General features: G+C 30.0%; 1 protein-coding gene and 1 pseudogene across 1 annotated transcript; both read right to left on the bottom strand.

Moving 5' to 3' along the window:
* Window positions 1-22,231: 22,231 nt before the first annotated feature.
* On the bottom strand, window positions 22,232-23,755 carry LOC135151490 (uncharacterized mitochondrial protein AtMg00810-like; annotated as a pseudogene).
* A 283-nt stretch (window positions 23,756-24,038) lies between these two features.
* On the bottom strand, window positions 24,039-26,578 carry LOC108212373 (uncharacterized). Its single transcript, XM_017384098.1, has 3 exons — window positions 25,286-26,578; window positions 25,037-25,181; window positions 24,039-24,274 (listed from the first exon to the last, which is right to left on the bottom strand). Exons 1-3 carry the CDS (start codon window positions 26,576-26,578, stop codon window positions 24,039-24,041), a joined length of 1,674 nt encoding a protein of 557 aa, XP_017239587.1.
* Window positions 26,579-27,779: the final 1,201 nt, after the last annotated feature.

Here is a 27,779-nt window from a genome sequence, read left to right as displayed (position 1 = left end):
TTTACTGTGTACTATAAAATTTTAGTGATACTTACTATCTATTGTATAAATTGATTAATTGATGTTCTTTATTTTTAGGTGAAATAATAAATTTGTAATCATTGTTGACATTCCCAATTCCTATTTCAAATCTTGAAATTCATAAAGAAGTTCCCAACATAATTCGACAAGATAATGATTTGTTGGTATAGGTAAAATTAGTACTTGACCATGTAACTAAACTAAACAATTTTTCCTATTATAAACAAATGCAACAAAAACCGGATTTTAGACATTTCTTACGAAAGAAAGTTTGCAACACCAACTTTATGATGGAAAAGCACACATAAAGCGTGTGAAATGACTTTGTGTTGTATATACTATTTCTAAGTGCTAGCATTCTGACGCAAACAAATAAAATATTTTTTGATTTGTCGTCATTCTTTGAAGGGTCAAATAAATAATTTAACAGGATTTGTTGTTTTAAATGCTATAAATTTGGAGGGCAAAGAACCACCGCCTAGAATTATATCTCTCATTCCGAGTATTAGATCACGCCATAACCACAATAAAAGTAATTAAAGCGACATTAAATTTAATATTAATATTAAAAAATATAAATTAATAATAAATGCTATCACTAAATTTTTGGTCTATGACCATTCATTAAAGGTTTAAATAAATAATTTGATAAAATATGTGTTGAAAACGCTTTACAAATTTATATATTGACTTAATTAATATCAAAGGAGTTTTTATAATCTCTGTAAGATATACAATAAGTTTAATAAAATATTAATAATATAAATTAAATAACTTAGAAATTTGAAATAATAAAATTTTATACATTAAGGTAAACAAATAAATACTTCTTTCAACAGACTTTTGGGCATGCTCGAAAAATAAATATACAGTTAAAATGTCAAATAAATAATTTAATAAGATATATAATTAAAGTGCTTACAAATTAAGTAATTTAGCGACTTAGGTAGTATTAAAGAGTTTTTATAATCTCAGTAAGTAATACAATTAATTTTTGTATTAAATATTAATTATAATATAAAAGACAGTTTAAGAATTTTTAAATAAAAAAATTTATACATTAAGGTAAACATATAAATACTTTTTAATAGACATGCCTGGCATGTTCCAAAAATAAAAATACAGTTAGAATTTTAGTTTGGGCCTAGTTTGGACTTTCGGTCTAGCTTAATTAACCTAGCAAGGTTGTTGTATATATATATATATATATATATATATATATATATATATATATGTATGTATAATACATCTGGGGCAAAGAGCCACCGCTCCTAAATTATCTCTTCTCATTTCCAGTATTATATCTCTCATTGCTAAATTTATCTCTACAAATCATGATCTCTCTTAGCAATCTCCCTGAGCATCTCGTAGGGGAGCAGATATTCACCCGTCTTCCGATAAAAGACCAAATGGTCCTCAATGGCATCTGCAAGTCATGGCTTGCGTTAATCTTTCTCTCTCTTTTGTGGAATCTCATCTCTCCCCTTATCAACTAAACCCAGATACAGTTTGCACCAACTTCCTTCCCTGTCCATGTTACAGGAGAAGGCCAGACTCAGGTAGCTTCTGAATCAGAACCGGGTCATTCCAAGCATGGGATTTCTTGTTGATCTCTTGTTTTTATGTAATTGTGATCATTTGCTATCTGGTGTTGATGTGGAATTCAGATGTATGGTACTTTGTTTATTGTTGATGTGGAATTCTTATATTTAGTGTGTACTATAAAATTTTAGTGATACTTACTATCTATTGTATAAATTGATTAATTTATGTTCTTATTTTTACGGTGAAATAATAAATTTGTAATCATTCTGTTGACATTCCAATTCCTATTTCAAATCTGGAAATTCATAAAGAAGTTCCCAACATAATTCAACAAGATATGATTTGTTGGTATAGGTAAAATTAGTACTTGACCATGTAACTAAACTAAACCATTTTTCCCATTATAAACTAATTGCAACAAAACCAGCCTTTACGACATTTCTTATGACGGAAAAGTTTGCACGCCAACTTTATGATGGAAAAGCACATATAAAGCGCCTGAAATGACTTTCTGTTGTATCTACTATTTCTAAGTGCTAGGATTCTGGCGCAAACAAACAAAATAATTTTTTTGATTTATCGTTATTCTTTAAGGGTGAATGCCATATTTATCACATTTTCATGATCAAGTGCCCAGAATGACTGTTGGCAGAAAAAATGTTCGATATACCCACTTGTATGCGCATTCATGGAATGCGTAAGCATCATATACATATCTAACAGTTCTTAATGCGCATTTAATAAATGCGAGTTCTTGTCTAACACGCATTTGGTGGATGCGCAAGACCAATTACACATCATATACACGCATTTGTATGATGCGTCTTCACTCTTCTTCATCTCTTATGATTGTACAAAAACCGTGCACGTCACTTGTATCCCAAATATAACGCATAATATGCCAATCATCACACAGCAAGACTGTAACATGACACATAACTCCCGCACAAATACAACAATCTATAACAAACCCAATAACAAAAAAACTCTCAGAGACATTTGATCAAACAAGTGGTGCGCATTACAAAACAAAGCAACAACCACCTGACTTGACAAAGGCGAGAAGCAAGAGCTGCAGCCTTGGTAGCAGCAACGAGACATGCCCCTAATTACAGAAGAAAATATGGGGTTAAACTGGGTTCTTTTGACAAGTAAAGAGAATGTGTGTCTTGTATAAATAGTTGTTTATTTGAGTAGCAAACTCAAAAAGAGATTGAAAAATTAAAAAAAAGTACAGCACTATCTCTAGAATAAGCGGTTAGAAAACCGTGAGAATGTATTGTGCGGCAAAATGTGTTAAACTTAGGTATACGCATGCTAGGCATGCGTGTCTTATTGGGTATTTTGGATACTTAACGCGGAATCTGATATTTTGAACACTTACATTTAAAAAGTATATTATTTTGGGCATTTTCTCATTCTTTAAAGGTCAAAATAATATTTAATAGGATTTGTTTTAAAATGCTATATATGTGGAGTAAAGAACCACTGCCTAGACTTATATCTCTCATTCCGAGTATTAGATCACTGCCATAACCACAATAAAAGTAATTAAAGTGACATTAAATTTAATATTAATATTAGAAAATATAAATTAATAATGAATGCTATCACTAAAAGTTTTTGTCTATGACCATTCATTAAAGAGTTAAATAAATAATTTAATAAAAATGTGTTGAAAACGCTTTACAAATTAATATAATGACTTAATTAATATTAAAGGTGTGTTTTATAATCTCGGTAAGATATACAATAAGTTTAATAAAATATTAATAATATAAATTAAATAACTTAGAAATTTGAAATAATAAAATTTTATACATTAAGGTAAACAAATAAATACTTTCAATAGACTTTTTGGGCATGTTCGAAAAATAAATATACAGTTAAAAGGTCAAATAAATAATTTAATAAGATATATAATCAAAGAGCTTTACAAATTAAGTAATTTAGCGACTTAGCTAATATTAAGGGAGTTTTTATAATCTCAGTAAGGTATACAATTTTGTAATAAATATTAATTATAATATAAAAGAAACAATTTGAGAATTTGTAAAAAAAAAAAAAATTATACATAAGAAACATATTAATACTTTTTTAATAGACTTGCCTAGCATGTTCCAAAAATAAAACTACGTTAGAAATTTAGTTTGGGCCAAATGAGTAGTTTGGACTTTCGGCCTAGCTTAATTAACCTAGCAAGGTTGTTGTATATCCTCTCTCTCTCTATATATATATATATATATATATATATGTATATATATATATATAGATATATATATATATATATATTAAGTTCCCATATAGTCCACATATTTACCGTAGTACCGTAGACCACATATGTTCTGCAAACTTGTAATTTTGTGAAATACATTCTATAATATCACTATTTCATGAAAAATATTTAAAATCATTTATTTTCGACAAGTAGAACACATATGTTCTGTAATATGTAAATATGTTCTGCAAACTTAACATGTTTTGTAGAAGAATATGTTTTTCAGTATTTAACTTGTAAAATGTTTAGGATTGTCAAAAATTTTAACAAAATAATGATGTTTATAGAACATGATTTGCAAAATAACACATTTTGCCATATTTTTATATACCATTATATAGTTGCAGAACATATGTGGACTACGGTACTACGGTAAATATGTGGACTACATGGAACTTTGTTCATAATACATCTGGAGCAAAGAGCCACCGCTCCTAAATTATCTCTTCTCATTTCCAGTATTATATCTCTCATTGCTAAATTTATCTCTACAAATCATGACCTCTCTTAGCAATCTCCCTGAGCATCTCGTAGGGGAGCAGATATTCACCCGTCTTCCGATGAAAGACCTAATGGTCTTCACCGGCATCTGCAAGTCATGTCTTGCGTTAATCTTTCTCTCTCTTTTGTGGAATCCCATCTCTCCTCTTATCAACTAAACCCAGATACAGTTTGCACCAACTTTCTTCCCTGTCCCTGTTACATGAGAAGGCCAGACTTAGGTAGCTTCTGAATCAGAACCCGGTCATTCCAAGCATGGGATTTCTTGTTGATCTCTTGTTTTATGTAATAGTGATCATTTGCTATCTGGTGTTGATGTGGAATTCAGATGTATGGTACTTTGTTTATTGTTGATGTGGAATTCTTATATTTACTGTGTACTATAAAATTTTAGTGATACTTACTATCTATTGTATAAATTGATTAATTGATGTTCTTATTTTTAGGGTGAAATAATAAATTTGTAATCATTGTTGACATTCCAATTCCTATTTCAAATCTTGAAATTCATAAAGAAGTTCCCAACATAATTCGACAAGATAATGATTTGTTGGTATAGGTAAAATTAGTACTTGACCATGTAACTAAACAAACAATTTTTTCTATTATAAACATTTGCAACAAAACCGGATTTTAAGACATTTCTTACGAAAGAAAAGTTTGCACACCAACTTTATGATGGAAAAGCACACATAAAGCGTGTGAAATGACTTTATGTTGTATATACTATTTCTAAGTGCTAGCATTCTGACGCAACAAATAAAATAAATTTTTTGATTTGTCGTCATTCTTTGAAGGGTCAAATAAATAATTTAACAGAATTTGTTTTAAAATGCTATATATTTGGAGCAAAGAACCACCGCCTAGAATTATATCTCTCATTCCGAGTATTAGATCACGCCATAACCACAATAAAAGTAATTAAAGCGACATTAAATTTAATATTAATATTAAAAAATATAATAATAATAATAATGCTATCACTAAATTTTTGGTCTATGACCATTCATTAAAGGGTTAAATAAATAATTTGATAAAATATGTGTTGAAAACGCTTTACAAATTTATATATTGACTTAATTAATATCAAAGGAGTTTTTATAATCTCTGTAAGATATACAATAAGTAAGTTTAATAAAATATTAATAATATAAATTAAATAACTTAGAAATTTGAAATAATAAAATTTTATACATTAAGGTAAACAAATAAATACTTTCAACAGACTTTTTGGGCATGCTCGAAAAATAAATATACAGTTAAAATGTCAAATAATAATTTAATAAGATATATAATTAAAGTGCTTTACAAATTAAGTAATTTAGCGACTTATTAGGTAGTATTAAAAGAGTTTTTATAATCTCAGTAATGTATACAATTAATTTTTTGTATTAAATATTAATTATAATATAAAAGAAACAGTTTAAGAATTTTTAAATAAAAAAATTTATACATTAAGGTAAACATATAAATACTTTTTTAATAGACATGCCTGGCATGTTCCAAAAATAAAAATACAGTTAGAAATTTAGTTTGGGCCTAGTTTGGACTTTCGGTCTAGCTTAATTAACCTAGCAAGGTTGTTGTATGTATATATATATATATATATATATATATATATATATATATATATATATATATATGTATGTATAATACATCTGGAGCAAAGAGCCACCGCTCCTAAATTATCTCTTCTCATTTCCAGTATTATATCTCTCATTGCTAAATTTATCTCTACAAATCATGATCTCTCTTAGCAATCTCCCTGAGCATCTCGTAGGGGAGCAGATATTCACCCGTCTTCCGATAAAAGACCAAATGGTCCTCAATGGCATCTGCAAGTCATGGCTTGCGTTAATCTTTCTCTCTCTTTTGTGGAATCTCATCTCTCCCCTATCAACTAAACCCAGATACAGTTTGCACCAACTTCCTTCCCTGTCCATGTTACAGGAGAAGGCCAGACTCAGGTAGCTTCTGAATCAGAACCGGGTCATTCCAAGCATGGGATTTCTTGTTGATCTCTTGTTTTTATGTAATTGTGATCATTTGCTATCTGGTGTTGATGTGGAATTCAGATGTATGGTACTTTGTTTATTGTTGATGTGGAATTCTTATATTTAGTGTGTACTATAAAATTTTAGTGATACTTACTATCTTTGTATAAATTGATTAATTTATGTCTTATTTTTACGGTGAAATAATAAATTTGTAATCATTCTGTTGACATTCCAATTCCTATTTCAAATCTGGAAATTCATAAAGAAGTTCCCAACATAATTCAACAAGATAATGATTGTTGGTATAGGTAAATAGTACTTGACCATGTAACTAAACTAAACCATTTTTCCCATTATAAACTAATTGCAACAAAACCAGCCTTTACGACATTTCTTATGACGGAAAAGTTGCACGCCAACTTTATGATGGAAAAGCACATATAAAGCGCCTGAAATGACTTTCTGTGTATCTACTATTTCTAAGTGCTAGGATTCTGGCGCAAACAAACAAATAATTTTTTTGATTTATCGTTATTCTTTAAAGGGTCAAATAAATAATTTAATAGGATGTGTTTTAAAATGCTATATATGTGGAGTAAAGAACCACTGCCTAGACTTATATCTCTCATTTCCGAGTATTAGATCACTGCCATACCACAATAAAAGTAATTAAAGTGACTTAAATTTAATATTAATATTAGAAAATATAAATAATAATGATGCTATCACTAAAAGTTTTGTCCTCTGACCATTCATTAAAGAGTTAAATAAATATTTAATAAAATATGTGTGAAACGCTTTACAAATTAATATAATGACTTAATTAATATTAAAGGTGTTTTATAATTCTCGGTAAGATATACAATAAGTTAATAAAATATTAATAATATAAATTAAATAACTTAGAATTTGAAATAAACCAATTTTATACATTAAGGTAACAAATACATACTTTCAATAAGACTTTTGGGCAGGTTCGAAAAATAAATATACAGTTAAAAGGTCAAATAAATAATTTAATAAGGATATATAATCAAAGAGCTTTACAAATAAGTAATTTAGCGACTTAGCTAATATTAAGGGAGTTTTTATAATCTCAGTAAGGTATACAATTTTGTAATAAATATTAATTATAATATAAAAGAAACAATTTGAGAAGTGGTAAAAAAAAAAAAATTATACATTAAGGTAACATATTAATACTTTTAATAGACTTGCCTAGCATGTTCCAAAATAAAAATACAGTTAGAAATTTAGTTTGGCCAAATGAGTAGTTTTTGGACTTTCGGCCTAGGCTTAATTAACCTAGCAAGTTGTTGTATATCTCTCTCTATATATATATATATATAGATATATATATATATGTATAATATATAGATATATATATATATATATAATATATAGCTATATGTTTAGTTCCATATTGTCCACATATTTACCGTAGTACCGTAGACCACATATGTTCTGCAACCTTGTAATTTTGTGAAATACATTCTATAAATATCACTATTTCATAGAAAAATATTTAAAATCATTTATTTTCGACAAGTAGAACACATATGTTCTGTAATATGTAAATATGTTCTGCACAACTTAACCTGTTTTGCAGAAGAATATGTTTTCAGTATTAACTTGTAAAATGTTTAGGATTGTCAAAATTTTTAACAAAATAATGATGTTTATAGAACATGATTTGCAAAATACACATTTTGCCATATTTTTATACCATTATATAGTTGCAGAACATATGTGGACTACGCTACTACGGTAAATATGTGGACTACATGGAACTTTGTTCATAATACATCTGGAGCAAAGAGCCACCGCTCCTAAATTATCTCTTCTCATTTCCAGTATTATATCTCTCATTGCTAAATTTATCTCTACAAATCATGACCTCTCTTAGCAATCTCCCTGAGCATCTCGTAGGGGAGCAGATATTCACCCGTCTTCCGATGAAAGACCTAATGGTCTTCACCGGCATCTGCAAGTCATGTCTTGCGTTAATCTTTCTCTCTCTTTTGTGGAATCCCATCTCTCCTCTTATCAACTAAACCCAGATACAGTTTGCACCAACTTTCTTCCCTCTCCCTGTTACATGAGAAGGCCAGACTTAGGTAGCTTCTGAATCAGAACCGGTCATTCCAAGCATGGGATTTCTTGTTGATCTCTTGTTTTATGTAATAGTGATCATTTGCTATCTGGTGTTGATGTGGAATTCAGATGTATGGTACTTTGTTTATTGTTGATGTGGAATTCTTATATTTACTGTGTACTATAAAATTTTAGTGATACTTACTATCTATTGTATAATTGATTAATTGATGTTCTTATTTTTAGGGTGAAATAATAAATTTGTAATCATTGTTGACATTCCAATTCCTATTTCAAATCTTGAAATTCATAAAGAAGTTCCCAACATAATTCGACAAGATAATGATTTGTTGGTATAGGTAAAATTAGTACTTGACCATGTAACTAAACTAAACAATTTTTCCTATTATAAACAAATTGCAACAAAACCGGATTTTAAGACATTTCTTACGAAAGAAAAGTTTGCACACCAACTTTATGATGGAAAAGCACACATAAAGCGTGTGAAATGACTTTATGTTGTATATACTATTTCTAAGTGCTAGCATTCTGACGCAAACAAATAAAATAAATTTTTTGATTTGTCGTCATTCTTTGAAGGGTCAAATAAATAATTAACAGAATTTGTTTTAAAATGCTATATATTTGGAGCAAAGAACCACCGCCTAGAATTATATCTCTCATTCCGAGTATTAGATCACGCCATAACCACAATAAAAGTAATTAAAGCGACATTAAATTTAATATTAATATTAAAAAATATAAATTAATAATAAATGCTATCACTAAAATTTTTGGTCTATGACCATTCATTAAAGGGTTAAATAAATAATTTGATAAAATATGTGTTGAAAACGCTTTACAAATTTATATATTGACTTAATTAATATTAAAGGAGTTTTTATAATCTCTGTAAGATATACAATAAGTTTAATAAAATATTAATAATATAAATTAAATAACTTAAAAATTTGAAATAATAAAATTTTATACATTAAGGTAAACAAATAATACTTTCAACAGACTTTTTGGGCATGTTCGAAAAATAAATATACAGTTAAAAGGTCAAATAAATAATTTAATAAGATATATAATTAAAGTGCTTTACAAATTAAGTAATTTAGCGACTTAGGTAGTATTAAAAGAGTTTTTATAATCTCAGTAATGTATACAATTAATTTTTGTATTAAATATTAATTATAATATAAAAGAAACAGTTTAAGAATTTTAAATAAAAAAATTTATACATTAAGGTAAACATATAAATACTTTTTTAATAGACATGCCTGGCATGTTCCAAAAATAAAAATACAATTAGAAATTTAGTTTGGGCCTAGTTTGGACTTTCGGTCTAGCTTAATTAACCTAGCAAGGTTGTTGTATGTATATATATATATATATATGTATAATACATCTGGAGCAAAGAGCCACCGCTCCTAAATTATCTCTTCTCATTTCCAGTATTATATCTCTCATTGCTAAATTTATCTCTACAAATCATGATCTCTCTTAGCAATCTCCCTGAGCATCTCGTAGGGGAGCAGATATTCACCCGTCTTCCGATAAAGGACCAAATGGTCCTCAATGGCATCTGCAAGTCATGGCTTGCGTTAATCTTTCTCTCTCTTTGTGGAATCTCATCTCTCCCCTTATCAACTAAACCCAGATACAGCTTGCACCAACTTCCTTCCCTGTCGTCCATGTTACAGGAGAAGGCCAGACTCAGGTAGCTTCTGAATCAGAACCGGGTCATTCCAGCATGGGATTTCTTGTTGATCTCTTGTTTTTATGTAATTGTGATCATTTGCTATCTGGTGTTGATGTGGAATTCAGATGTATGGTACTTTGTTTATTGTTGATGTGGAATTCTTATATTTAGTGTGTACTATAAAATTTTAGTGATACTTACTATCTATTGTATAAATTGATTAATTTATGTTCTTATTTTTACGGTGAAATAATAATTTGTAATCATCCTGTTGACATTCCAATTCCTATTTCAAATCTGGAAATTCATAAAGAAGTTCCCAACATAATTCAACAAGATAATGATTTGTTGGTATAGGTAAAATTAGTACTTGACCATGTAACTAAACTAAACCATTTTTCCCATTATAAACTAATTGCAACAAACCAGCCTTTACGACATTTCTTATGACGGAAAAGTTTGCACGCCAACTTATGATGGAAAAGCACATATAAAGCGCCTGAAATGACTTTCTGTTGTATCTACTATTTCTAAGTGCTAGGATTCTGGCGCAAACAAACAAAATAATTTTTTTGATTTATCGTTATTCTTTAAAGGGTCAAATAAATAATTTAATAGGATTTGTTTTAAAATGCTATATATGTGGAGTAAAGAACCACTGCCTAGACTTATATCTCTCATTCCGAGTATTAGATCACTGCCATAACCACAATAAAAGTAATTAAAGTGACATTAAATTTAATATTAATATTAGAAAATATAAATTAATAATGAATGCTATCACTAAAAGTTTTTGTCTATGACCATTCATTAAAGAGTTAAATAAATAATTTAATAAAATATGTGTTGAAAACGCTTTACAAATTAATATAATGACTTAATTAATATTAAAGGTGTTTTTATAATCTCGGTAAGATATGCAATAAGTTTAATAAAATATTAATAATATAAATTAAATAACTTAGAAATTTGAATAATAAAATTTATACATTAAGGTAAACAAATAAATACTTTCAATAGACTTTTTGGGCATGTTCGAAAAATAAATATACAGTTAAAAGGTCAAATAAATAATTTAATAAGATATATAATCAAAGTGCTTTACAAATTAAGTAATTTAGCGACTTAGCTAATATTAAGGGAGTTTTTATAATCTCAGTAAGGTATACAATTTTTGTAATAAATATTAATTATAATATAAAAGAAACAATTTAAGAATTTGTAAATAAAAAAAATTATACATTAAGGTAAACATATTAATACTTTTTTAATAGACTTGCCTAGCATGTTCCAAAAATAAAAATACAGTTAGAAATTTAGTTGGGCCAAATGAGTAGTTTGGACTTTCGGCCTAGCTTAATTAACCTAGCAAGGTTGTTGTATATATATATATATATATATATATATATATATATATATATATATATATATATATATATATATATATATATATATATATATATATATATATGTGTGTGTGTGTTACGTTCCATGTAGTCCACATATTTACTGTAGTACCGTAGACCACATATGTTCTGCAACTGTATAATGGTATAAAAACATTGCAAAACGTATGAAAACATGTTATTTTGTGAAATACATTCTATAAATATCACTGTTTCATGAAAAATATTGAAAATCATTTATTTCGACAAGTAGAACACATATGTTCTGTAATATGTAAATATGTTCTGCAAACTTAACATGTTTTGTAGAAGAATATGTTTTTCACTATTTAACTTGTAGAATGTTTAAGATTGTCAAAATTTTAACAAAATAATGATGTTTATAGAACATGATTTGCAAAATAACACATTTTGCAATATTTTTATACCATTATATAGTTGCACAACATATGTGGACTACGGTACTACGGTAAATATGTGGACTACATGGAACTTTGTTCATAATACATCTGGAGCAAAGAGCCTCCGCTCCTAAATTATCTCTTCTCATTTCCAGTATTATATCTCTCATTGCTAAATTTATCTCTACAAATCATGACCTCTCTTAGCAATCTCCCTGAGCATCTCGTAGGGGAGCAGATATTCACCCGTCTTCCGATGAAAGACCTAATGGTCCTCACCGGCATCTGCAAGTCATGTCTTGCGTTAATCTTTCTCTCCCTTTTGTGGAATCCCATCTCTCCTCTTATCAACTAAACCCAGATACAGTTTGCACCAACTTTCTTCCCTGTCCCTGTTACATGAGAAGGCCAGACTTAGGTAGCTTCTGAATGAGAACGCGGTCATTCCAACAAGCATGGGATTTCTTGTTGATCTCTTGTTTTTATGTAATAGTGATCATTTGCTATCTGGTGTTGATGTGGAATTCAGATGTATGGTACTTTGTTTATTGTTGATGTGGAATTCTTATATTTACTGTGTACTATAAAATTTTAGTGATACTTACTATCTATTGTATAAATTGATTAATTGATGTTCTTATTTTTAGGGTGAAATAATAAATTTGTAATCATTGTTGACATTCCAATTCCTATTTCAAATCTTGAAATTCATAAAGAAGTTCCCAACATAATTCGACAAGATAATGATTTGTTGGTATAGGTAAAATTAGTACTTGACCATGTAACTAAACTAAACAATTTTTCCTATTATAAACAAATTGCAACAAAACCGGATTTTAAGACATTTCTTACGAAAGAAAAGTTTGCACACCAACTTTATGATGGAAAAGCACACATAAAGCGTGTGAAATGACTTTGTGTTGTATATACTATTTCTAAGTGCTAGCATTCTGACGCAAACAAATAAAATAAATTTTTTGATTTGTCGTCATTCTTTGAAGGGTCAAATAAATAATTTAACAGGATTTGTTTTAAAATGCTATATATTTGGAGCAAAGAACCACCGCCTAGAATTATATCTCTCATTCCGAGTATTAGATCACGCCATAACCACAATAAAAGTAATTAAAGCGACATTAAATTTAATATTAATATTAAAAAATATAAATTAATAATAAATGCTATCACTAAAATTTTTGGTCTATGACCATTCATTAAAGGGTTTAAATAAATAATTTGATAAAATATGTGTTGAAAACGCTTTACAAATTTATATATTGACTTAATTAATATCAAAGGAGTTTTTATAATCTCTGTAAGTTATACAATAAGTTTAATAAAATATTAATAATATAAATTAAATAACTTAGAAATTTGAAATAATAAAATTTTATACATTAAGGTAAACAAATAAATACTTTCAACAGACTTTTTGGGCATGTTCGAAAATAAATATACAGTTAAAAGGTCAAATAAATAATTTAATAAGATATATAATTAAAGTGCTTTACAAATTAAGTAATTTAGCGACTTAGGTAGTATTAAAAGAGTTTTTATAATCTCAGTAATGTATACAATTAATTTTTGTATTAAATATTAATTATAATATAAAAGAAACAGTTTAAGAATTTTTAAATAAAAAAATTTATACATTAAGGTAAACATATAAATACTTTTTTAATAGACATGCCTGGCATGTTCCAAAAATAAAAATACAGTTAGAAATTTAGTTTGGGCCTAGTTTGGACTTTCGGTCTAGCTTAATTAACCTAGCAAGGTTGTTGTATGTATATATATATATATATATATATATATATATATATATATATATATATATATATATATATATATATATATATGTATAATACATCTGGAGCAAAGAGCCACCGCTCCTAAATTATCTCTTCTCATTTCCAGTATTATATCTCTCATTGCTAAATTTATCTCTACAAATCATGATCTCTCTTAGCAATCTCCCTGAGCATCTCATAGGGGAGCAGATATTCACCCGTCTTCCGATAAAAGACCAAATGGTCCTCAATGGCATCTGCAAGTCATGGCTTGCGTTAATCTTTCTCTTTCGTTTGTGGAATCTCATCTCTCCCCTTATCAACTAAACCCAGATACAGTTTGCACCAACTTCCTTCCCTGTCCATGTTACAGGAGAAGACCAGACTCAGGTAGCTTCTGAATCAGAACCGGGTCATTCCAAGCATGGGATTTCTTGTTGATCTCTTGTTTTTATGTAATTGTGATCATTTGCTATCTGGTGTTGATGTGGAATTCAGATGTATGGTACTTTGTTTATTGTTGATGTGGAATTCTTATATTTAGTGTGTACTATAAAATTTTAGTGATACTTACTATCGATTGTATAAATTGATTAATTTATGTTCTTATTTTTACGGTGAAATAATAAATTTGTAATCATCCTGTTGACATTCCAATTCCTATTTCAAATCTGGAAATTCATAAAGAAGTTCCCAACATAATTCAACAAGATAATGATTTGTTGGTATAGGTAAAATTAGTACTTGACCATGTAACTAAACTAAACCATTTTTCCCATTATAAACTAATTGCAACAAAACCAGCCTTTACGACATTTCTTATGACGGAAAAGTTTGCACGCCAACTTTATGATGGAAAAGCACATATAAAGCGCCTGAAATGACTTTCTGTTGTATCTACTATTTCTAAGTGCTAGGATTCTGGCGCAAACAAACAAAATAATTTTTTTGATTTATCGTTATTCTTTAAAGGGTCAAATAAATAATTTAATAGGATTTGTTTTAAAATGCTATATATGTGGAGTAAAGAACCACTGCCTAGACTTATATCTCTCATTCCGAGTATTAGATCACTGCCATAACCACAATAAAAGTAATTAAAGTGACATTAAATTTAATATTAATATTAGAAAATATAAATTAATAATGAATGCTATCACTAAAAGTTTTTGTCTATGACCATTCATTAAAGAGTTAAATAAATAATTTAATAAAATATGTGTTGAAAACGCTTTACAAATTAATATAATGACTTAATTAATATTAAAGGTGTTTTTATAATCTCGGTAAGATATGCAATAAGTTTAATAAAATATTAATAATATAAATTAAATAACTTAGAAATTTGAAATAATAAAATTTTATACATTAAGGTAAACAAATAAATACTTTCAATAGACTTTTTGGGCATGTTCGAAAAATAAATATACAGTTAAAAGGTCAAATAAATAATTTAATAAGATATATAATCAAAGTGCTTTACAAATTAAGTAATTTAGCGACTTAGCTAATATTAAGGGAGTTTTTATAATCTCAGTAAGGTATACAATTTTTGTAATAAATATTAATTATAATATAAAAGAAACAATTTAAGAATTTGTAAATAAAAAAAATTATACATTAAGGTAAACATATTAATACTTTTTTAATAGACTTGCCTAGCATGTTCCAAAATAAAAATACAGTTAGAAATTTAGTTTGGGCCAAATGAGTAGTTTGGACTTTCGGCCTAGCTTAATTAACCTAGCAAGGTTGTTGTATATATATATATATATATATATATATATATATATATATATATATATATATATATATATATATATATATATATATATATATATATATGTGTGTGTGTGTTACGTTCCATGTAGTCCACATATTTACTGTAGTACCGTAGACCACATATGTTCTGCAACTGTATAATGGTATAAAAACATTGCAAAACGTATGAAACATGTTATTTTGTGAAATACATTCTATAAATATCACTGTTTCATGAAAAATATTGAAAATCATTTATTTTCGACAAGTAGAACACATATGTTCTGTAATATGTAAATATGTTCTGCAAACTTAACATGTTTTGTAGAAGAATATGTTTTTCACTATTTAACTTGTAGAATGTTTAAGATTGTCAAAATTTTTAACAAAATAATGATGTTTATAGAACATGATTTGCAAAATAACACATTTTGCAATATTTTTATACCATTATATAGTTGCACAACATATGTGGACTACGGTACTACGGTAAATATGTGGACTACATGGAACTTTGTTCATAATACATCTGGAGCAAAGAGCCTCCGCTCCTAAATTATCTCTTCTCATTTCCAGTATTATATCTCTCATTGCTAAATTTATCTCTACAAATCATGACCTCTCTTAGCAATCTCCCTGAGCATCTCGTAGGGGAGCAGATATTCACCCGTCTTCCGATGAAAGACCTAATGGTCCTCACCGGCATCTGCAAGTCATGTCTTGCGTTAATCTTTCTCTCCCTTTTGTGGAATCCCATCTCTCCTCTTATCAACTAAACCCAGATACAGTTTGCACCAACTTTCTTCCCTGTCCCTGTTACATGAGAAGGCCAGACTTAGGTAGCTTCTGAATGAGAACGCGGTCATTCCAACAAGCATGGGATTTCTTGTTGATCTCTTGTTTTTATGTAATAGTGATCATTTGCTATCTGGTGTTGATGTGGAATTCAGATGTATGGTACTTTGTTTATTGTTGATGTGGAATTCTTATATTTACTGTGTACTATAAAATTTTAGTGATACTTACTATCTATTGTATAAATTGATTAATTGATGTTCTTATTTTTAGGGTGAAATAATAAATTTGTAATCATTGTTGACATTCCAATTCCTATTTCAAATCTTGAAATTCATAAAGAAGTTCCCAACATAATTCGACAAGATAATGATTTGTTGGTATAGGTAAAATTAGTACTTGACCATGTAACTAAACTAAACAATTTTTCCTATTATAAACAAATTGCAACAAAACCGGATTTTAAGACATTTCTTACGAAAGAAAAGTTTGCACACCAACTTTATGATGGAAAAGCACACATAAAGCGTGTGAAATGACTTTGTGTTGTATATACTATTTCTAAGTGCTAGCATTCTGACGCAAACAAATAAAATAAATTTTTTGATTTGTCGTCATTCTTTGAAGGGTCAAATAAATAATTTAACAGGATTTGTTTTAAAATGCTATATATTTGGAGCAAAGAACCACCGCCTAGAATTATATCTCTCATTCCGAGTATTAGATCACGCCATAACCACAATAAAAGTAATTAAAGCGACATTAAATTTAATATTAATATTAAAAAATATAAATTAATAATAAATGCTATCACTAAAATTTTTGGTCTATGACCATTCATTAAAGGGTTAAATAAATAATTTGATAAAATATGTGTTGAAAACGCTTTACAAATTTATATATTGACTTAATTAATATCAAAGGAGTTTTTATAATCTCTGTAAGTTATACAATAAGTTTAATAAAATATTAATAATATAAATTAAATAACTTAGAAATTTGAAATAATAAAATTTTATACATTAAGGTAAACAAATAAATACTTTCAACAGACTTTTTGGGCATGTTCGAAAAATAAATATACAGTTAAAAGGTCAAATAAATAATTTAATAAGATATATAATTAAAGTGCTTTACAAATTAAGTAATTTAGCGACTTAGGTAGTATTAAAAGAGTTTTTATAATCTCAGTAATGTATACAATTAATTTTTGTATTAAATATTAATTATAATATAAAAGAAACAGTTTAAGAATTTTTAAATAAAAAAATTTATACATTAAGGTAAACATATAAATACTTTTTTAATAGACATGCCTGGCATGTTCCAAAAATAAAAATACAGTTAGAAATTTAGTTTGGGCCTAGTTTGGACTTTCGGTCTAGCTTAATTAACCTAGCAAGGTTGTTGTATGTATATATATATATATATATATATATATATATATATATATATATATATATATATATATATATATATATATGTATAATACATCTGGAGCAAAGAGCCACCGCTCCTAAATTATCTCTTCTCATTTCCAGTATTATATCTCTCATTGCTAAATTTATCTCTACAAATCATGATCTCTCTTAGCAATCTCCCTGAGCATCTCATAGGGGAGCAGATATTCACCCGTCTTCCGATAAAAGACCAAATGGTCCTCAATGGCATCTGCAAGTCATGGCTTGCGTTAATCTTTCTCTTTCGTTTGTGGAATCTCATCTCTCCCCTTATCAACTAAACCCAGATACAGTTTGCACCAACTTCCTTCCCTGTCCATGTTACAGGAGAAGACCAGACTCAGGTAGCTTCTGAATCAGAACCGGGTCATTCCAAGCATGGGATTTCTTGTTGATCTCTTGTTTTTATGTAATTGTGATCATTTGCTATCTGGTGTTGATGTGGAATTCAGATGTATGGTACTTTGTTTATTGTTGATGTGGAATTCTTATATTTAGTGTGTACTATAAAATTTTAGTGATACTTACTATCGATTGTATAAATTGATTAATTTATGTTCTTATTTTTACGGTGAAATAATAAATTTGTAATCATCCTGTTGACATTCCAATTCCTATTTCAAATCTGGAAATTCATAAAGAAGTTCCCAACATAATTCAACAAGATAATGATTTGTTGGTATAGGTAAAATTAGTACTTGACCATGTAACTAAACTAAACCATTTTTCCCATTATAAACTAATTGCAACAAAACCAGCCTTTACGACATTTCTTATGACGGAAAAGTTTGCACGCCAACTTTATGATGGAAAAGCACATATAAAGCGCCTGAAATGACTTTCTGTTGTATCTACTATTTCTAAGTGCTAGGATTCTGGCGCAAACAAACAAAATAATTTTTTTGATTTATCGTTATTCTTTAAAGGGTCAAATAAATAATTTAATAGGATTTGTTTTAAAATGCTATATATGTGGAGTAAAGAACCACTGCCTAGACTTATATCTCTCATTCCGAGTATTAGATCACTGCCATAACCACAATAAAAGTAATTAAAGTGACATTAAATTTAATATTAATATTAGAAAATATAAATTAATAATGAATGCTATCACTAAAAGTTTTTGTCTATGACCATTCATTAAAGAGTTAAATAAATAATTTAATAAAATATGTGTTGAAAACGCTTTACAAATTAATATAATGTCTTAATTAATATTAAAGGTGTTTTTATAATCTCGGTAAGATATGCAATAAGTTTAATAAAATATTAATAATATAAATTAAATAACTTAGAAATTTGAAATAATAAAATTTTATACATTAAGGTAAACAAATAAATACTTTCAATAGACTTTTTGGGCATGTTCGAAAAATAAATATACAGTTAAAAGGTCAAATAAATAATTTAATAAGATATATAATCAAAGTGCTTTACAAATTAAGTAATTTAGCGACTTAGCTAATATTAAGGGAGTTTTTATAATCTCAGTAAGGTATACAATTTTTGTAATAAATATTAATTATAATATAAAAGAAACAATTTAAGAATTTGTAAATAAAAAAATTATACATTAAGGTAAACATATTAATACTTTTTTAATAGACTTGCCTAGCATGTTCCAAAAATAAAAATACAGTTAGAAATTTAGTTTGGGCCAAATGAGTAGTTTGGACTTTCGGCCTAGCTTAATTAACCTAGCAAGGTTGTTGTATATATATATATATATATATATATATATATATATATATATATATATATATATATATGTTTGTTACGTTCCATGTAGTCCACATATTATTTACCGTAGTACCCTAGACCACATATGTTCTGCAATGTATAATGGTATAAAAACATTGCAAAATGTATGAAACTTGTTATTTTGTGAAATACATTCTATAAATATCACTATTTCATGAAAAATATTGAAAATCATTTATTTTCGACAAGTAGAACACATATGTTCTGTAATATGTAAATATGTTCTGCAAACTTAACATGTTTTGTAGAAGAATATGTTTTTCACTATTTAACTTGTAGAATGTTTAAGATTGTCAAAATTTTTAACAAAATAATGATGTTTATAGAACATGATTTGCAAAATAACACATTTTGCAATATTTTTATACCATTATATAGTTGCAGAACATATGTGGACTACGGTACTACGGTAAATATGTGGACTACATGAAACTTTGTTCATAATACATCTGGAGCAAAGAGCCACTGCTCCTAAATTATCTCTTCTCATTTCCAGTATTATATCTCTCATTGCTAAATTTATCTCTACAAATCATGACCTCTCTTAGCAATCTCCCTGAGCATCTCGTAGGGGAGCAGATATTCACCCGTCTTCCGATGAAAGACCTAATGGTCCTCACCGGCATCTGCAAGTCATGTCTTGCGTTAATCTTTCTCTCCCTTTTGTGGAATCCCATCTCTCCTCTTATCAACTAAACCCAGATACAGTTTGCACCAACTTTCTTCCCTGTCCCTGTTACATGAGAAGGCCAGACTTAGGTAGCTTCCGAATCAGAACGCGGTCATTCCAACAAGCATGGGATTTCTTGTTGATCTCTTGTTTTTATGTAATAGTGATCATTTGCTATCTGGTGTTGATGTGGAATTCAGATGTATGGTACTTTGTTTATTGTTGATGTGGAATTCTTATATTTACTGTGTACTATAAAATTTTAGTGATACTTACTATCTATTGTATAAATTGATTAATTGATATTCTTATTTTTAGGGTGAAATAATAAATTTGTAATCATTGTTGACATTCCAATTCCTATTTCAAATTTTGAAATTCATAAAGAAGTTCCCAACATAATTCGACAAGATAATGATTTGTTGGTATAGGTAAAATTAGTACTTGACCATGTAACTAAACTAAACAATTTTTCCTATTATAAACAAATTGCAACAAAACCGGATTTTAAGACATTTCTTACGAAAGAAAAGTTTGCACACCAACTTTATGATGGAAAAGCACACATAAAGCATGTGAAATGACTTTGTGTTGTATATACTATTTCTAAGTGCTAGCATTTGACGCAAACAAATAAAATAAATTTTTTGATTTGTCGTCATTCTTTGAAGGGTCAAATAAATAATTTAACAGGATTTGTTTTAAAATGCTATATATTTGGAGCAAAGAACCACCGCCTAGAAATATATCTCTCATTCCGAGTATTAGATCACGCCATAACCACAATAAAAGTAATTAAAGCGACATTAAATTTAATATTAATATTAGAAAATATAAATTAATAATAAATGCTATCACTAAAATTTTTGGTCTATGACCATTCATTAAAGGGTTAAATAAATAATTTAATAAAATATGTGTTGAAAACGCTTTACAAATTAATATATTGACTTAATTAATATTAAAGGAGTTTTTATAATCTCTGTAAGATATACAATAAGTTTAATAAAATATTAATAATATAAATTAAATAACTTAGAAATTTTAAATAATAAAATTTTATACATTAAGGTAAACAAATAAATACTTTCAATAGACTTTTTGGGCATGTTCGAAAAATAAATATACAGTTAAAAGGTCAAATAAATAATTTAATAAGATATATTATCAAAATGCTTTACAAATTAAGGAATTTAGCGACTTAGGTAGTATTAAAAGAGTTCTTATAATCTCAGTAATGTATACAATTTTTGTAGTAAATATTAATTATAATATAAAAGAAACAATTTAAGAATATTTAAATAAAGAAAATTTATACATTAAGGTAAACATATAAATATTTTTTTAATAAACTTGCCTCGCATGTTCCAAAAATAAAAATACAGTTAGAAATTTAGTGTGGGCCAAATGAGTAGTTTGGACTTTCGGCCTAACTTAATTAACCTAGCAAGCTTCTTGTATATATATATGTATAATACATCTGGAGCAAAGAGCCGAATTATCTCTTCTCATTTCCAGTATTATATCTCTCATTCCTAAATTTATCTCTACCAATCATGACCTCTCTTAGCAATCTCTCTAAGCATCTTGTAGGGGAGCAGATATTCACCCGTGTTCCGGTGAAAGACCTAATGGTCCTCACCGGCATCTCCCGTCATGGCTTGCGTTAATCTCTTCTCCCTCTTTTGTGGAATCCCATCTCTCCCCTTATCAACTAAACCCAGATACAGTTTGCACCAACATCATTCCCTGTCCCTGCTACAGGAGAAGGACATACTAAAGGAGCTTGTAAAATAGTAAATGGAGAGAAGTATTTATAATTTTATATCTCCGTGTTTTTGTATTGAATACATATGAGTTTATATAGAATCCTAGAATACAAAGAAATAAAAGATAAACTACATACAACAAACTAATAGATGAATACTACAAGAGATAAGGCTTAGCCAATTAGACTTGTGCTCCTTGAAGTTAGCTATATAGTAATCCTTATCTTGTAAGCATTTGATGGAGCATTTGATGGAGCTGTAATACCCCCCCCCCTCAAGTTGGAGAGGGAGGAACTTCAGGACGAACTCCCAACTTGCTAGCTAATCGTCGAAATTGTTCAGCGCCAAGTGGTTTTGTGAAAATATCGGCAAGTTGATTGTGGGAAGCAATGTGGGTTGGTGAAATGAGGCCTGAAAGAATTTTTTCACGAACGAAATAACAATCTAGTTCGATGTGTTTAGTACGCTCATGAAAAACAGGATTGGAAGCTATGTGAATAACTGCCTGATTATCACAATAGACTGGAATTGGCTTTTCGAAAGGAATACCAAGATCTTTAAAGAGAAAATGCAGCCATTGAATTTCAGAAGTAAGATTGGCTAGTGCACGATATTCAGCTTCAGCAGAAGATCGAGAAATTGTAGGCTGCTTTTTTGATTTCCATGAGATAGGGCTAGCACCAAGCATGGTGAAGTACCCGGTGGTGGAACGACGAGTTGTTGGACATCCAGCCCAATCAGAGTCAGTGTAACCTTGTAATTGCAGTTTACTAGATGAAGATAAGAATAAACCATGATGAACAGTACCTTTAAGGTATCGCAAGACCCGGAAGGCGGCATCTAAATGAGACGTACGAGGATGTTGCATGAATTGACTAAGATAGTTGACTGAAAAGGTTATGTCAGGTCTTGTAACTGTGAGATAAAGTAATCGTCCAACTAGCCGACGATAAATACTATCTGGCAGGGGATCACCACTGGAAGGGAGTAGTTTAAGGTGTTGTGCCATGGGAAAAGGTGATGAGGTAGAGTTGTCAAAACCGGAGTCACGAAGGATATCAAGGATGTACTTCCGTTGGCATAAAAATATACCGGAAGATGATCGTGAAACTTCAATACCAAGGAAGTAACGTAGATGACCGAGATTTTTAATAGAGAACTTGGATTCCAAATAAGAGATGAGAGAAGTGATAGATGTATGATCATCACCAGTGATGATAATGTCATCAACATAAACAAGGACGTAAATGACTGCTTGTTTAGTTTTTTTAAAAAATAAAGAATAATCTGCGCGAGATTGAGTAAAACCCTTAGCGAGAAGGACTGAAGAAAATTTATCAAACCATTCTCTAGAAGCTTGTTTGAGGCCATATATGGATTTGATTAACCGACATACACGAGTGTCTCCCTTTGTTTAAAAACCAGGGGGAAGGCGCATATATACCTCTTCAGAAAGATCACCATGAAGGAAGGCGTTATTTGTCTCTAATTGATGAATTGGCCAATTTTTAACAGCAGCAACTGAGAGGAGCGAACGAATCATGACAAGTTTTGCAACAGGAGCAAATGTGTCATGATAATCAATGCCTTCTTGTTGTGTATATCCTTTTGCAACAAGACGCGCTTTATAACGCTCAACTGAACCATCAGGGGAGAATTTTGTTTTGTACACCCATTTGCAGCCAACTGCTTTCTTCCCAGGAGGCAACTGAGTGAGTGTCCATGTATTATTGAGCTCCAAGGCTTGTATTTCCTTAGCCATAGCATCCTTCCAATGAGGGTATTTCATGGCATGCATCATGGAAGGTACGTGGCTCATGTGTAGATAAAATAGATATTAATAAGTTTTGATGGCGGGGAGAGAACTTCGCCAAAAGGAGAGAAGTTGTGAGAGGAGAAGGAGATGATGATGTACATGTATTAAGAGAACAATGATAGTCTTCCATCCAACGTGGAGCACGATGGGAACGAGTTGTTCGGGAAGGAGAGGGTAGAGGAGCATCTGTAGGAGAGGCTTCTAAAATAGGAGAGGACTCCAAAGAGGGGATTGAAGATGAAATTGAGGGAGATGGAGAAGTTTCTTAGACCTGAGAGGAATTATGAATGTTAGTCGCTGGAGAACTGTTGGACTGTTCTTCAGTAGGATCATCATAATAAAATGATGCATTTGGTGCAGAAGATTGAAGGTGATCTGGTTGAGGAGAGAGTGCATCAGAATATGGAAAAAGATGCTCAGAAAATTTGACATGTCTAGATACATAAATTTTCTTTGTGGCAATATCAAGAATTTTATAACCCTTATGGTTGAAAGAATAACCTATAAAAATTCCAGGTTGAGCATGAGAATCCAATTTATTGGAGATGGAATTATTTCGGGCATAACACAGACAACCAAATACTTTAAGATTCTTATAATTTGGGACTGTGCCAAGAAGAGTCTCATGCGTAGATCGATTAGATAAAAGAGGAGTTGGAATATTGTTGATGAGATAGGCAGCGGTAAGTAAACATTCGCCCCAATATTGGACTGGAAGATTGGATTGAAAACGTAAAGCTCTTGCAACATTAAGCAAATGTCGATGTTTACGTTCAACAACACCATTTTGTTGAGGTGTGTAAGGACAACTTCTTTGATGGTGGATGCCATTAGAAAGAAGCCAAGATTGAAAAGCATTAGATAGAAATTCAGAGCCGTTGTCTGTTCTACTTTTTTGTAAAACAGGAAGATGAATGGAGCTGTGACCGGTAGAGATTGTATTGATATTTTTAGAGTATTGAGTGCGAATGAATGTGTTAAAAAATTGCATTAATTTTAATGTTTCATTTTTAGAATGCATGAGATAAATCCAGGTGCATCGAGAAAAATCATCAATAATTGTCAAAAAATAACGTGCACCACATGTGCTAGTTATAAAAAAAGGTCCCCAAATATCGACACGTAAAAGCTGAAACAGATATTGAGAAAGAATTGAACTTTTATTAAAACTAAAGCCTGTTTGTTTTGCCTTCGGGCATACATCACAAACTGATTTGGAACTAGAATAAATAAAATCAAAGGAACGACATAATGATTGCAAACCATCGGAACTAGGATGGCCTAATCTTGCATGCCACACGTCCATTGGCGTGTTATTCTGAATGAAACTAATACGAGCAGAAAGCTGAAGCCTATAAAGACCGGCAAAAGAGGTGCCTTTACCAATCACCCTCCTCGTGGTGTGGTCCTGAAATATACATGAAGATTGTGAGAATGTGACATAACAATTAAGTCGTTTTGTTAACTGAACCACAGAAATGAGATTTAATTTGAAGAAGGAATGTGGTAAACATCATGTAAAATAAGAGAAGGAGAAAGAACAATGTCCCCAATATGCTTAACATAGATTATAGTATCATCAGGTAATTGAACATGAATGGGATGTACAACTTGACGATATTCAGAAAATAAAGATAGTTGACAACATATATGATGAGTCGCACCACTGTCGATGTACCATGGTGGTTCATTTGAGTTTTGTATACCTGTCAGATTGATTCTAGGAGGAGAAGCCAGGTCATCCATTGAGGGTGGATCAATTAATGCAAGAATTCGATTGTACTGGTCCGGTGTGAATGACGGGATTCCATTGTCAGAGTTGGAATTATTCGGCTGTCCAGATTTTGGCAGGACGGCAGCAGCAGTGGGAGGGAGAGAGCCAGAATGCGGAGCATTAGTGGATGGAGTGGTCCTGGATGGATAACCATGAAGCTGATAACAGGTAGTCTTAGTGTGTCCATACCTATTGCAATGATCGCAAAAAGGTCGCTGGCGTTTGTTACCATGTGCACGAACAGGCCTATGAGAGGAGCCATGAAGTTGGAGTGCGACAGATTCAATAACAGGTGCTGATGCTTGATCAATATACTGTTGCGCTTCCTCTTGTTTGACCAAATTAAAAATTTTATCAGAAGAAGGTGTTGGCTCAAGAAGAAGGATTTCACTACGAACGTGAGAAAATCGATCATGAAGACCCTGCATAAATTCCATGGCACGGTCACGTGCAAGGCGCTCGATGAGTACTTTTTCAGCACCACAAATGCACTGTTCAGTAGGGGAGATAGAATCAAATTCATCCCACAATGATTTTAGTTTGGTGAAATAAGCTGTGACAGACATGTCCTCTTGCTTGAGGTTCGAGATGGCCATTTTGAGTTGATAAAGTTTCGGCCCATTAGAGTGAGAAAAACGAGTTTGGAGATCTTTCCAAATCGTACGAGCACAGTCTGCATATAGGCAGCTGGAACGGATGTCGGGTTGAACAGAATTAAGAACCCAACTACAAACTAAATCATCGCAGCGCTTCCAATATCCTAACTCAGCCTGATTAGTGGGTGGTGGTAGTGTCCTGTCGATGAAACCAAGTTTGCCTTTTGCATTCAGCGCTTTTGAAATTCCTCGTTGCCAGGAGGCATAATTATCTCCCTGAAGTAACGGTTGATAAAACACTGTTGCTGGGCTGTCCGAGGGATGGATAAGGTAAGGATCAGCTTTCTTAAAAAGCTGGGCAGAATCAGGTGTTGATGATTCTGGAATGATGGGGTTGGTTGTGTTGCGAGGAGATGAAGGCTGAGAATTAACCATGATTGTAGGGATGTGATATTGAAACGAGTAGTCACAGGTATAGCTCTGATACCATGTAAAATAGTAAATGGTGAGAAGTATTTATGATTTTATATCTCTGTGTTTTTGTATTGAATACATATGAGTTTATATAGAATCCTAGAATACAAAGAAATAAAAGATAAATCACATACAACAAACTAATAGATGAATACTACAAGAGATAAGGCTTAGCCAATTAGACTTGTGCTCCTTGAAGTTAGCTATATAGTAATCCTTATCTTGTAAGCATTTGATGGAGCATTTGATGGAGCTGTAATAGAGCTTTTGAATCAGAACCCAGTCAATCCAAGCATGGGATTTCTTGTTTTTTTGAAATAGTGATCATTTGCTATCTGGTGTTGATGTGAAATTCAGATGTATGGTACTTTGTTTTTTGTTGATGTGGAATTCTTATATTTACTGTGTACCGTATAATTTTAGTGATACTTAACGTCTAGTGTATAAATTGATTAATTTATGTTCTTATTTTTAGAGTGAAACAATAATTTTTTAATCATTCTGTTGACATTCCAATTCCTATTTCAAATCTGGAAATTCATAAAGAAGTTCCCAACATAATTCGACAAGGTAATGATTTGTTGGTATAGGTAAAATTAGTACTTGACCATGTAACTAAACTAAACAATGTTTCCTATTATAAACTAATTGCAACAAAACCGGATTTTACGACATTTCTTACGAAAGAAAAGTTTGCACGGCAACTTTATGATGAAAAAGCACACATAAAGCGTCTGAAATGATTTTGTGTTGTATATACTATTTCTAAGTGCTAGCATTCTGACGTAAACAAATAAAATAAATTTTTTGATTTGTGGTCATTCTTTAAAGGGTCAAACAAATAATTTAACATGATTTGTTTTAAAATGCTATATATTTGGAGCAAAGAACCACCGCCTAGAATTATATCTCTCATTCCGAGTATTAGATCACGCCATAACCACAATAAAAGTAATTAAAAAAACATTACATTTAATATTAATATTAGAAAATATAAATTAATAATAAATGCTATCACTAAAAGTTTTTGTCTATGACCATTCATTAAAGAGTTAAATAAATAATTTAATAAAATATGTGTTGAAAACGCTTTACAAATTAATATAATGACTTAATTAATATTAAAGGTGTTTTTATAATCTCTGTAAGATATACAATAAGT

Source organism: Daucus carota, chromosome 3, assembly GCF_001625215.2.
Source record: "Daucus carota subsp. sativus chromosome 3, DH1 v3.0, whole genome shotgun sequence".
In the NCBI taxonomy this organism is placed as follows: domain Eukaryota; kingdom Viridiplantae; phylum Streptophyta; class Magnoliopsida; order Apiales; family Apiaceae; genus Daucus; species Daucus carota.
Note: the sequence above shows the minus strand (reverse complement) of the source record. Positions and strands in the feature narration are given on the sequence as shown.

Excerpts from the sequence above, each read along its gene's own strand:
- LOC108212373 (XM_017384098.1), bottom strand. The coding sequence starts at position 26,578 with ATGGTTAATTCTCAGCCTTCATCTCCTCGCAACACAACCAACCCCATC. Across the intron at positions 25,182-25,285 it reads CTTCTCTTATTTTACATGAT|GACCACACCACGAGGAGGGT; the intron begins GTTTACCACATT and ends TGTATATTTCAG. Across the intron at positions 24,275-25,036 it reads AGGCCATCCTAGTTCCGATG|GTTATTCTTTCAACCATAAG; the intron begins GTTTGCAATCAT and ends GAATTTTTATAG.